Below are 12813 nucleotides of genomic sequence, written 5' to 3' on the forward strand. Positions count from 1 at the left end.
AGGGAGAGAAATAGGTGGAAAATGAAATAAAGCATGGAATTCTAGTGGGTGGGACCCGTGACGTGGATAGGTTTGAGATTAAAAAAAAGAAAAGAAAATGAAAGATAAGCATGGTGGTGGTGGGACGTTGCCGAATGTGCCGCAGAATCATCCGTGATACTGTTAGACAGCTGTTACCACGTGATGCTTGATTAATCCCCTTCTATTACCAAAATACTGGAATCATTGAGAATTCATTACGTTGTTTTCGGGAAGGAATCAACACTTTATTAAAATATTTTATTTATAACTATCGGAGTTTAAAATGTTCCTAATCTGTATTTCTATTGTAGCCCAAAAGTTATGGTGAGGGGAAATGGTTTCAAGAGGCCTTATAATATACGATCGAAGATGCTTATGGAATTTTGTAACAAATAAATGCTGTATGAATCCAAAATATTATCAAACTAATTATTTGTGGAAACAGAGAGGTTTCTTTTCATTTTCTTTTTCTGCATTCGACAATATCTTTTTTCTTTTTCCAAAAGAAAAGTTGTTTTTGGGTGAAACATCATCGCAAGCGATCTTAAGCCATAATCTCAAGCAATAACAAGTATTAAATACCATTACCAACATCTTTTAATAATATATTAAAACTAATCCGACCCCTTTTGCTTCAATGATTATAGCTTGCTGCTTAACAACTCGCTTACTATACTATAGACTTTGTTAACATGTGCTGGCGAGCTCATGTCAAGAGAATGCATGTTGGTGTTAAGAGAGGGTAAATTTAGTACGTCACATCAAATCATGAAAAATAAGGGAAGGATGTAATTTTTTTGAGATTAAATGAGAAGGGTGTAGTTAATAAAGTAGAAAGGAAAAAGAAATCAAGAAAGGTGTAGTTATAGTTTATTACTTTATTTATATGATTAGTAAATGCTATTGTTTAATAATTAAGAAAAGAAAAACTAGAAATAGTGGTTTTGTGTAATTTTGAGCTTGCTTTAAGTAACGTCTTTGATTTTCTATGTAACACTCAATTTCTCTATTCCAAAGAAAGGAAGAAAAAGGGCTAAAATGGAAGCTAGTTAAAGTTTTATAGTGTTTTAACAATTAATTATAATTTTACAATGGTAGTAATATTTTATCAAATTATTGATTTTATATACAAATATTTTAAAGTGATAAAATACCTAAAATTTTAATTATTTTCAATTAAATTATCGTATGATTGATTCTTTATATTAATTCAATCAACCGTTCGAATAATAATAAAAATAAGGCTTATACCTTTTAATTTAGCCTTTAAATTATACTCATTTTCTCAATATGGTATCTAATTATTTTGTAGCCTCATTCTGGTATCTAAGCTGTCATTCCATTATAATTTTAGTAAAAACAATTAGTAGTGTTAAAAAAATGGTATACCCAATAAATGAGAACACATCACTTTCTTTTACGCATGACAAAAATGTTCAAATTAAAATATATAGTTGGTGGGTCAAATCGTGATATAAGCCTAAAATAGTATCTTGGACTAAATATAAATACTTTATTTTTGGGTTAATTATACCTAAGTTTCGTAAATTATGGCTTAGATTCTAAATTGATTTTTAAATCCGAAACATTAGTATCATTTCAATCAGATCATTTAGTTAGTTTCGACATTAAATGCTAGCTTAAATTTAATGCGAAGTATATTTAAAATAAATGAATTATGGGCAATATATCATGGTGTACAAGTAGCTTGACATAGATATTATTCTAAGGTTATTCTGGAGAGTGATAGCAAGGTAGCAGTTAATATGCTAAACGGAGATTCTGAGGATGTTATGATGGCTTTACTCATCCAAGGTATTAAAGTAGAAAGCTGATTGTATAGCAAAAATATGCCTTGAGAACGCTTTAGAGTTAGTCATTTTTTAGTTACTTTTGATTAATGTTAGGAAGATGTTATTAGATGATAAAACTAAAAATCTTATGTAAGGACTAATAGGTCCTAAGGTCATTGATGCTCTTCTTCTATAAAAGAAAATAAGTGAATTAAATTGTGAACACGCATGTACTTACTAAATGAACAAACTAGATCATTTGTGCTAAAAAAATTACCACCCTAAATTTATTAACATTATATTTTTAGAATATCATATTTAAATTGTTTAAGCGGTAAGTAGACGTATATTAGCTCTAGATTAAAATAATTAAAAGAAATAATGAATATTTTACAAATTCATTTGGGGAGTTAACCATTTAAAAATATTTAAAAAATTGGAAATAGTTTGATATAAATAACTGGAGAGAAAGGAAATGGTATGAGATGATGTGGCAACACAAAGCGAAGGGGATATGAAAGGGATATTGTAGGAAATTCAAGTAAAATTATGGAGAAATAAAAAAAGAGAGAGAAAAAAAGACAAGATATAACCGTGGCTTAGGTTGGATGCCAGGCTGACCCCTTTGACACCCTACTTTTGAGATGATGATTACTTTTAGCCCTCACAGTCACATGGTCTCGCTGTACACCCTTTGGTCCCACCCTGACTGTCCCCTACCCCTTCTCAAACCCACCAAATAATATATTATTATTTAAGGAAAATGATTTCCCATAACCCAAATTATAAATTATATTCCAACACTACCCTTGGCTTATCCATAAATGCACCATTTGTGTTGTCCCTTGACACCAGTTTAAAAGGGAGTGATTTGAAGCTGCATTTAGTTGCACAAAGAAACAACATAGATATAATAAGCACCTCCCCATAAGCAAACCACAAAGGAAAGCTTGGAGAGAGACCCAAAAACAATGTCTAAGGAAGTGAGTGAAGAAGGACAGGGTCGTAAGGACTATGTGGACCCTCCACCGGCACCTCTGATTGACATGGCTGAACTCAAGTCATGGTCTTTTTACAGAGCCCTCATAGCTGAGTTCATAGCCACTCTCCTCTTCCTCTATGTCACTGTTGCTACTGTAATTGGTCACAAGAAACAACAAGATGCATGTGATGGTGTTGGTCTCTTGGGTATTGCATGGGCTTTCGGTGGCATGATCTTTATCCTTGTTTACTGCACTGCCGGTATCTCAGGTAACACCAACACCACACCAAAACAAAACCCCTAACCCTAAAAACTAAATTACCCTTTTGTTTGCTTGAAGTGTTTTGGTTGTTTTGGTTACAGGTGGACACATTAACCCTGCGGTGACTTTTGGGTTGTTTTTGGCCCGTAAAGTGTCTTTCATTAGGGCTGTGGCTTACATGGTGTCACAGTGCTTGGGTGCTATATGTGGAGTTGGGTTGGTTAAAGCTTTCATGAAGCATCCATACAACTCCCTTGGTGGTGGTGCAAACACCGTGGCTTCTGGCTACAACAAGGGAACTGCCTTGGGAGCTGAGATTATTGGAACTTTCGTACTTGTCTACACTGTTTTCTCAGCCACCGACCCCAAGAGAAGTGCCCGTGACTCCCACGTCCCTGTATGTAACATCTATATATGGATCGACTCCATGATTTTAAGCTGTTACCGTGTCTGATGGGATTTAAACTGTTGTTTTGGCTCTAGGTATTGGCTCCCCTTCCAATAGGGTTCGCAGTGTTCATGGTTCACTTGGCTACCATCCCCATCACCGGTACTGGTATTAACCCTGCAAGGAGTTTCGGTGCTGCTGTAATCTACAATAACGACAAAGCCTGGGATGAACACGTAAGTGCTCATGTACTATTAACATTTTACTGTCCTTTTTTGATCTTTGAAACTAAGACATGGTTTATATTTGTGATGGACAGTGGATTTTCTGGGTTGGTCCATTTGTTGGAGCACTTGCAGCAGCTATATATCATCAGTACATCCTTAGAGCAGCAGCTATCAAAGCTTTGGGATCCTTCCGCAGCAACCCCACCAACTAAAAAAAAATCAACCCAAATAGCTTTGTCTCCACTTCACTCTTTTTCTATTTTCTCCATTTGTTCGTTTGTGTGTATGAGAAGATTATTATGAATGATGAATGATGATGATGACCCTTTCCTTTTTATCATTTTTCTCTATTTATAAATATTTAATCCTTTGTTGTTAGCTTTTGCTTCTCTCATGTATCACTGTTTTTTCACATTGTGTGCAGTGTAAATCTCTTTAAGAATTTAGATAATTGATTCCTTAGTGTCGTTTCTTAAAGGTAATATGTCTCATTCAAGACCTAACCTATTGTAAAAGACCTAAACTGACAAAATGGGTAAACAAATTTTCCCCATAATGGCCATTTGGAGTGAGTGGGATCATTCATTTCCCATAAATTAAGGGCCTTGTTTTGGAGTCATGTGAGGTACACATGAGTTAACTTTTTGTAACAACATATGATAGATAGACACGTATAAAGGAGAAGGGTAACAAGAAGGAACCGAAGATGCCCCCTTCCCAAGGAAGATAAAAAAGGGGTTAAAAAAGTTAAAATTCTGACCCTCTTTCTCCTTTTTTCACCTCTCTGGAAAGGTCAGTTGGTTGCCAAAAGCAGAAAACGAGAGGGCAAGGAATCCGAGGACCCTACAAACGAAGCCACGCGTCATGGCTGCACATGGGTTACCTCTCAGTCTTATCCTATCAGAAATCGGCTAAAACCACAAAGGCAAAGAAAGAGAAAAGCCAAAAAACAAGTAGTAGGCTGGTAGCAGTGCAGTACAAAAGAGAAGGGAAGTAGTATTATACGTTCCCCAAACTAAACAGTTTGTATAATAAATTTGTAAGTAATAATGTTTTTATGGGGTGGTGTAAAAGAGAAATCATAGTCCCGTCTTTTTACGAAAGGTACGTAGCCATCCCTTGAACGTGAGCTGATATGATGATGAAAACTTCAAGAGCATTTAACCAATGGCATGCATGCAACCATAGTGGTGAGGGTCCAGCGCTTCATTTCCATTTTCTTTACTTAATTGCAAGGGCTATTGTTGGATATAATTTAATTTAAAATTTAAACTATTTGAATAAATTTATTCTAATTAAATTAAAATAAAAAGAATTTGATGATTTTTTTATTGGAGTTCTTAAAATTATTATTTTAAAAAATTTTAGAATCTAAATTTTTTATAGAACTTTTTTTGATATTTAGAGAACAATTTACTATTTTTTGACCAAAAATATGAGATATTATATCAATTTATTATTCGAATTCAGTTCTCATTTCAAAAATCAAAATTTCCAATTAATGAACTCAATTAATCGACTGCTCAGCCCATGGTCCCAAAGTCTTGGATTCCTGTAAAGTAAATATTCTGGTTTAAGGTCTATAACTTCCCTGATTATCCCCCCATTGTTTCGTAGCCACCAAACAACGGAAAGTTACCCTTCAATTATGGGGGACCAAACCCACAAGCTTTCTACATGAATAGGGAATTGGGATGATGACAAACTTAATTATCATTTCAGCCTTCCTCAAGTCTAATCAGATAGCCCCTATAGCACAACCATAACAATCAGTCAAGCACAATAACTTTTTACCTTAATCCTTCAAATATCATGATATATAATCATATGCATTTAAGAAGCTGCAACCAACATGAGTGAACCAACATGTAAAGCATAACAGAATGTATAAATTTCAACCAATGATACAAAGTAATTGACTTGTTTTTATTTATATATATCATCACATTAAATGGTGTTAGGTTTAGGTACATAGGTACCAAATCCGGAAAATTGCAAAATAAACTCTTACAAGCAACCTTATAAAAGCTTTAATTTAACGAAAATGACACCAAGTCACTAAGGCATTTTCGCTCCCTAGTCCTACCAATCCAGTCAGCAGCTAAATTAGCCTCTGTAACGGTCCTCGAAATGAATCTCCCTACAACTTGGTAACATTTGCAGGATTTCATTATTGCAAGGTGGTTACAAATAGTTAAGACAGTCGTACATTTTTTTAGTAACCTAGTGAATCAAGAAGAAAATACTGAGATAGAGACAGTGGGGAAAGTGTGAAGCTCAGAGCCCCACAATCTGTTCTGGACTAGTCTAAGTGGTGCTCAAGTGAAAAATAAAACAAGGTTTAATGACAGGTTACTCAAAAAGATCAGCAGCAAAGACATTCCCAGGAATACTAGTAGCAGCATCAGATTCACTTCAATCCAATCTAAGTCAAACCGTAAGGCCGAGTTGAAGATCTCAGACATACTGCTCTTACAAATAGATTCATGGAGGCAAGCAATCCGGTAAAAGATAAAGGTTAAGTAGTACTCAAAAGATGAAGATCAGATACACTTGCAGGGAGGTATACGTATAACAGCATTGGATTCACTATAGTCCAGTCAAACCATTAGGTTAGGTTGAATATCTCTGAAAATACATTCCATACATATTCATTGATTTATGAAGGCAAGCCAGCCTGACTTGATGCTTGCTGAACTGGACAAAAGCATAGCAATGAACAATATACCTTAATCAGGCAATGCAGTTCCACGTTCAAGATTATTTTTTATTTCCAGAGTGTATTTTCCAAAAGCCCTTTCAATCTTCTTGTTGAAATGCTCATTACGATCATTGATTGAATCAATATCCTTCTCTTCATGAAACTTCCTCCTCCGGCTAAATGACTTGCGCTTTTCTTCGCGGTCTTTAAGTTCCTTCACCATCTTCTCAATCTTATCTTCTGAAGTTTTAGGTGCCTGTTCACCAAAAGGAACACAGAGTGAATACTTAAACACATGGGCAGGATAATAAGAAAGAAACTAGCAAGCCTTTCCCCCTACTTTTTCCGGTCATACCTTCCCATATTGGAGGCTTGAAGCTTCACGATAGAACTCTGGATCTGCTTCTTTCATTCTGTTATATTCTTCTAGGTCAATATCAATGTTCTTTGTCCGCTTCTTGTATGCATTGTACAACGTCTTCTGATTGAAGACTGTTAAGTCCCTCCAAGAAAAAACACACAGATTGAGCTCATTGACATGGTAAAATTTTCTATCCTACAGAATGGATAAGAGCTCTTCTTTTTTCATCCACACACACACACAAAAGATGAGAATGCATTGGACAAGTTTCACGGGCCTATAATATTTACGACTTCGAAATATACATGCATAAGCAGCTGGTACAACATAAAAATTAGAACAAGGAGTATCATTAACAACCAGGAAACATAACAATCATGTAACCAGGATAATGGAAGAGAGAAGTAAATATAATAAGTAGTAGATAGAAGCATACCATCCCAACCAAATGGAGCAGGATCCTTTTCCCATTTCTTATATTTTGCCTCAGCTGCTTCTTGGGTATCTAGCATATACGCATTTTGCAAATCCAAACCATTAGCATCTAGTAATTTTCCTATCTTTTTCTTCCTTTCCTCCAGCCATTTTTGCTTAGAAATTCCTCTAGATTCTGGCAGAGCTTCCATCCTTTTCTTTTCAGCCACCATTGCTGTTTGATTGGCTTTTCTCGCTTCATTCTGGAAGCAGATAATCATTCTTAATAATCAGTACAGATATAAAGATGACAAAACAGATCATCTTGTTTTTGAAAGATCAATCAAACTAACCATCTTTAGTCTCAACTCGAATAGTTTTTTCTGTCTTCCTGTAAGATTTGTAATGTCTCCTTCAATGTTCTCCTCAACAGGGCGGTCACTATCATCATCAGGGCTTTCTTCTGGTTCCGGAATGCCAGGTTGCACATCTTGTTCTTGATAAGCAGCAGGTGTAACAGGCTGGCCATGCTCAGGTTGCGGAGTTTCTATAACAACATAAATTGCAATTAAGCCGATAAAGTTAAACTGTCTAATGAGTTCTCAAGGAAAAGGCAGGGTAAACAAAAACATTAATTTAAGAATTACAAGTATAACAGTTAAACCTGTCACTGATTTATCCTTTCTAGCTTTGGCCTCAGCAATCTTCCGGAAGCAATATTCAACGCATTCATGATACGGATTTGATGCATTTATACAATCCGGGTGCACTCTTCGCTCTTCTTCCATTTCTTTTCTGCTATGTTTTATCTGAAAAATTAACTTAGGAAATTAAGCAAATCCAGGACTCTTTTTTAATAGATTATAAAATAAATAAAACAAAATCCTAAACTATCACCAATATTCATTCTTTCAGCAAGAATATACACAGAATTTCCATTGATGTGTAGCTTTCAACCGTCGATTACGAAATTAAGGAGCAATTGAAATAGATAAACAAAATTATTGTTCAAAAGAACCAAACTTGATCGTTAATTCTATTATAAAATTAAACTAAATCGAAAAACATGGAGCCGAATTTTCATCCAGCGTGATTTCTCAGAAACCGTAAAAGACTTAAGTAAAACCTCAAAAACCCTAAAATATGTGAAGCAGGGAAAATTTGAAAACATAAAGAAAGATTTAAACGAGCGTGTAACGAACCTGATTGATGAAATTCCTGAGATCGCTTCTATAATTTTTTCCCCTTTGGCTAGGGTTTTATTTGGATAATTTTTATTTATTTAATGGGTAAACTACAAAGATATCGCCCAGCTATAAAAACTTTTTCATTTTAGACACTCAAAATAAAAAATTTGCAATTGAAGCCTCTAAATTACATAGTTTGTCACTATCGGTTAAAACACAAATGCTGACGTAGTTAAAAAATTTGATATAATAACAAATTTAGCCATCATCTTTTTACATATTATATTAATTTAGTTATAATTTTAAAAATGACCCTCAAAATTTACAAATAATCTTAATTTGATCCTAAAATTCAAAAAAAACTCTTAATTTAATTCTAAAAATTCTAAAAATTCAAAGAAATATAAAAATATAAAAATATTTTATAAAAATATAATTTATTATTATGCTTAATTTTAATTGCCACATCAGTATTTGTATTTTTAACAAAAATGATCAAAATAATTTAACTATATAATGAAAGTGCTTAAATTATATATATTTTATTTTGAATGTCTAAAATGAAAATATTTTATGTGTTTAACGAGGGCAAAGTAGAAACTCAACCCAACTTCCCAAGCCTCATAGTAATCTTTATTATTTAAAACTTGGGAAAATTATACAAATAATCACCTAATTATAAGAATATTTTTATTTTGATCACTCAATTAAAAAATTCAATTTAATTACTAAAGTTTTTGAAATTTGTTTTTCCACATCACTATTAACCGTTCATAATGAAAGTATGACAACTCTTTTTCTATTGGTATGATAACAAATTTAGTTATCGAATATTTATAAATATATTTATATTATTTTGGTCTTAATTTAAAAATTAGTTCTCAATATTTTCAAAATTTATCAATTTAGTCCTAACTTTAAATGATTAAAAAATAAAAAGTAAAATTAAAAATATTAAAATAATTTTCTCGATAAAAAGATAATATGTAGCACCTACTAATAGACTTATTAAAAAAAGAATTGAAGTTTATTTTTATTGTTTTAAGCTGATATATGGATTAATTACGGGATTTGAGAGTTATAACAGGGCACATCGGCAATTGGGCTTTCTCAAACATAGATGAACTCTCCAGTCTCGTAAGTCTCATAATTTTTACTCTTTATTTTTTCATGTAAAAAATGTCTTATTTTATTTTCTATGCTTTTGGCGTTGATACATATTGTGTTAATGGGTTTGCCATAATAAGCAAATCATATTTAACGATACTTCCACAATGTTGGATGGGTTCAGGTTCATCCCATCAAAGAGAAGGTTTAGATCATAAAAGATTGAATATTTTAGAAGGAAACGGTGTCCGTCGGCGGCAGCTCACGGGGGCTGTGATGGCGATACAAGGGGGCAGTCTGTCTCAAATTCTTGATGTGGGCAATGTGAACCACTTGTTGGTAGTTTAACTGAGTGAGAGAACACGACAGAGGCATTGAATATAATTATTACAATCATTAGCAGCTCCACAATCACCATTCCAGTTCCCAAAGCAACATTTGGGATGACCTTCTTCAAGCTCTGCTGTTAGAATTTCAGTATGACACACTGGTTTAAAAGTTACTAAATCGGTGAAAGTAGGTGCATAAAATTCCCAACAATTCAGGGTCAGACCCTGGCACATAAAATGGTTAAAAGAACACAAAAATGGGTCCCTAAACAGCAATTACTACTAATCACAAAACAAACGGAGAAGAAGTTGAAATGCAAAAATGCGGAGACCCAAACTCCATGTATCAAAGGCATTGCCAGAGTTGGCTGATGGAGTTGGGTCCAAATTAGTACTGCTAGTATTCCCTGCTTTAACATCGACACCAAACCTCATTCCCCCAAGGCAATGCCCACTTACATTGCAGATGAACCAATACTTCTTTGATTCAGTGAGCTCAACTTTATCATCTCCGCTCTCATACTTGGCTAATACTCCACTGCTCGCATCACATGTTCTATATGTAGACTCTGTCACTTCAAACACATTGTGTTGCCCCTTGTTATATGTAAATTCTACAAAAATATAGTGTCTGCTGAGGAATTTATATTTGAAAACCTCCATAAATAGCATGGTTATGAGGAAGAATCATGAATATATGCTCACAATCACGACCCAAAACAGGCTTTTTCCTAGTGCTAAAGATGAAGGCAAAATAGTTTTCTAATGAAAATAGGATTAGGTTGATTCTCCATTTGGTGACAAGGTTATTTACAAATTGGCTTATTTTTTTTAAACATGGTGATGTTGTCATATATCTGTCATTTTTAGGTTAAAATATGCCTATAGTCCTTGTACTTTTCGAAAATTGGGAATTTGGTCCCTGAATTTGTAGTTTTAGGAATTAAGTTTTTTTACTTTTTGGATTTCAAAATTTAGGTCTCACTGTTAGCATTGTTTTTTTTGTTTGTTAAATTGATTGCTGTGACATTTAAAAAAAAACACTACTCATTTGGTAGCCCTATAATTAAAAAATGTTACAATTAGCTTTGAATTTAACAAAAAAAAAACAATTAATGATTGACAGTTGGATCTAAATTTTAAAATTTAAAAATAGAAAAACTAAACTCTTAAAAATACAAGTATAAAAAGTAAATTCCTAATTTTTGAAATGAATGACTATACCCATATTTTAAGTTTTTATAAATGGATGAAAATTATACATTTTTTGTCTTTTTGAATATGTAGAATAGTCTATCTATACAAAAATACCACAGTGTATATGTCTTATAATAATAAGTTTAAAAATAAGGGTCAAATTCTATGGATGGTTATTGTGATATGGGTTTTGACGAAATTAATCCCTTTATTATAATTAGATCATTTATTTTTCAAAATGTGTAATTTCAATTTGAAGATTAAAGTTTTTTTTTGCTAATTCTATTAAATCATTTGATATGATTTTTTTAAAAAAAAAATTACGATGAAATTAATGAAAAAGTTACTAATTAAAAAAACTAAAAATGATGAAATTATAGGAAGCAACTAAATCCGCTATATATAACCAAACTTTATGAAACCAAATGGGAAGGAAGCAGCAAATACGTACCTAGAACATCGCCGACGGTGAAATTGTATTTCTCCGACCAGGAACCATAGTCAACCTCGGAGCTCCATCCGCTTTCATCACCAACACTGTAAACTTGAGATACGGCTCCTTTCAGTATTGAACAACACATGATAAGAATGATTAGCCTGCCAATCTTGTCTTCCATGGCTTTTCAAAGCAACCAAAAACGATGAAATTTTGTTGCCCATCTTAGCTTTTATCGTCAACTGGTTGGGGATGTCATCATCATTTGTTATTAATTAATAAAATACAACTGGCACCGAATCATTTAATTTGAATGCGCATTCTTGGTTCTTAGGTTCTGTTTTATATTAAAGTGAGGGGTAACTCAAAGCTCCAAGTAAAATAGCAGCCGGCCAGTTAAATGAATTTACGCTGTCTATAATGATGGATGCTAGAAGATGCTTCAAATAAAAGATACATATGTTAAGTCTTTGATGCCTTTACTTAACAATAGCATAAACTATAAATTGCTTACTTTCTCTTTTGGTAAATGAATAAAATATCTTTTTATATTAAAAAGGTTGGTAGTGTGTTTTCTTAAATAAACTATTTATTGAAGAAAAAAATATATATAAGAAGGAGGGTTACTCAGATGGAAAGTACAAACAAATTATGTAAGCACAAGGTGTTAACCACAAACTCAATGTCCATAGGCTTTTGTGTTGGATTGAGCCAATAGCAAAAGGGTTAAAGAAACCGCCCAAAGAAGATCATCAAAGGGGTCAAACAAGTTTTAAAGGGCCCAAAAACCACCCCTAAACTGCTCCAAAAGATGAGAGCACAATGCTTGGGCTTAAGAAAAAAAAAAGAAACTAGCAATGCCAACGGGGTAAGGCTTGAAGGGCTTCACAACAAGTGCAAATGTTGAGAATTTTTATGTGGATGATTGTGAAAGCATGCATGGTTTTGAAATATATGTTTTCACCAAGAACTAAATGCTCTCACTTTGTTCAACCTGTTGCTTTTTCAAGTATTTGAGCTCTCACCAAATATAATACTAATTTGTTGACAAGTCTATCGATTCTCAACTATTAACACTCTAGACTTATGTCAACCTCCCTTCAACACAACAAAAGTGAATAGAGTAACATGCAAACAATTTGCTTTGAGGTCCATTAGATGTAATACGATCCACTAAGGAAAGTAGCAAACCTTGCAAGTAGGATAAACTCTATCAAATATTTTTAGTATATTTTTTTTCAAATACATTTTGGAATGTATTTCTGTTATGAGTTAAATAATATATTGTGATAAAAATTTATTGATTAGGAACATTATCTTCGTTTGTTTTACTGTTTACATTTTCCAGAAAATGTTTTACACATTTTTATGTGTTTGGTTGAGTAAAATGACTTGAGTCAATCTAAGT

General features: G+C 33.3%; 3 protein-coding genes across 7 annotated transcripts; 1 reads left to right on the plus strand and 2 right to left on the minus strand.

The window, feature by feature from the left end:
- Positions 1-2674: 2674 nt before the first annotated feature.
- Positions 2675-4010, plus strand: LOC105785927 (aquaporin PIP2-7). Its single transcript, XM_012612132.2, has 4 exons — positions 2675-3065; positions 3160-3455; positions 3542-3682; positions 3766-4010. The coding sequence occupies exons 1-4, from the start codon at positions 2786-2788 to the stop codon at positions 3883-3885; spliced, it is 837 nt and encodes a 278-aa protein (XP_012467586.1). The 5' UTR covers positions 2675-2785; the 3' UTR covers positions 3886-4010.
- Positions 4011-6178: 2168 nt separating this feature from the next.
- On the minus strand, positions 6179-8476 carry LOC105785928 (uncharacterized). Its single transcript, XM_012612133.2, has 6 exons — positions 8352-8476; positions 7814-7958; positions 7503-7696; positions 7172-7412; positions 6730-6866; positions 6179-6630 (listed from the first exon to the last, which is right to left on the minus strand). Exons 2-6 carry the CDS (start codon positions 7935-7937, stop codon positions 6403-6405), a joined length of 924 nt encoding a protein of 307 aa, XP_012467587.1. The 5' UTR covers positions 7938-7958; positions 8352-8476; the 3' UTR covers positions 6179-6402.
- A 1013-nt stretch (positions 8477-9489) lies between these two features.
- LOC105785929 (mavicyanin) lies at positions 9490-11807 on the minus strand. Of its 5 annotated transcripts, none has more exons than XM_052634092.1 (3): positions 11421-11807; positions 10232-10347; positions 9490-9903 (listed from the first exon to the last, which is right to left on the minus strand). In XM_052634092.1, exons 1-3 carry the CDS (start codon positions 11584-11586, stop codon positions 9706-9708), a joined length of 480 nt encoding a protein of 159 aa, XP_052490052.1. In that variant the 5' UTR covers positions 11587-11807; the 3' UTR covers positions 9490-9705. The 5 variants fall into 5 exon arrangements, with proteins under 5 accessions (XP_052490052.1, XP_052490051.1, XP_012467589.1 ...); XM_052634091.1 differs by having other exon boundaries at positions 9490-9906; XM_012612135.2 differs by having other exon boundaries at positions 9508-9903; positions 10232-10386; positions 11421-11782.
- Positions 11808-12813: the final 1006 nt, after the last annotated feature.

This window comes from Gossypium raimondii, chromosome 1 (assembly GCF_025698545.1).
Source record: "Gossypium raimondii isolate GPD5lz chromosome 1, ASM2569854v1, whole genome shotgun sequence".
NCBI lineage: Eukaryota > Viridiplantae > Streptophyta > Magnoliopsida > Malvales > Malvaceae > Gossypium > Gossypium raimondii.

What these genes read in the sequence shown, in the direction of transcription:
- LOC105785927 (XM_012612132.2), top strand. Translation starts at nt 2,786, where the DNA reads ATGTCTAAGGAAGTGAGTGAAGAAGGACAGGGTCGTAAGGACTATGTG. An exon ending in CTGCACTGCCGGTATCTCAG is followed by an intron (nt 3,066 to 3,159) that starts GTAACACCAACA and finishes TTTTGGTTACAG; the next exon opens with GTGGACACATTAACCCTGCG. An exon ending in CCCGTGACTCCCACGTCCCT is followed by an intron (nt 3,456 to 3,541) that starts GTATGTAACATC and finishes TTTTGGCTCTAG; the next exon opens with GTATTGGCTCCCCTTCCAAT.
- LOC105785928 (XM_012612133.2), bottom strand. Translation starts at nt 7,937, where the DNA reads ATGGAAGAAGAGCGAAGAGTGCACCCGGATTGTATAAATGCATCAAAT. An exon ending in TGCTCCATTTGGTTGGGATG is followed by an intron (nt 6,867 to 7,171) that starts GTATGCTTCTAT and finishes GGGACTTAACAG; the next exon opens with TCTTCAATCAGAAGACGTTG. An exon ending in CAAGCCTCCAATATGGGAAG is followed by an intron (nt 6,631 to 6,729) that starts GTATGACCGGAA and finishes TTTGGTGAACAG; the next exon opens with GCACCTAAAACTTCAGAAGA.
- LOC105785929 (XM_012612134.2), bottom strand. Translation starts at nt 11,586, where the DNA reads ATGGAAGACAAGATTGGCAGGCTAATCATTCTTATCATGTGTTGTTCA. An exon ending in CACCGTCGGCGATGTTCTAG is followed by an intron (nt 10,387 to 11,420) that starts GTACGTATTTGC and finishes ATATTTTTGTAG; the next exon opens with AATTTACATATAACAAGGGG. An exon ending in AGTATTGGTTCATCTGCAAT is followed by an intron (nt 9,907 to 10,231) that starts GTAAGTGGGCAT and finishes AAATTCTAACAG; the next exon opens with CAGAGCTTGAAGAAGGTCAT.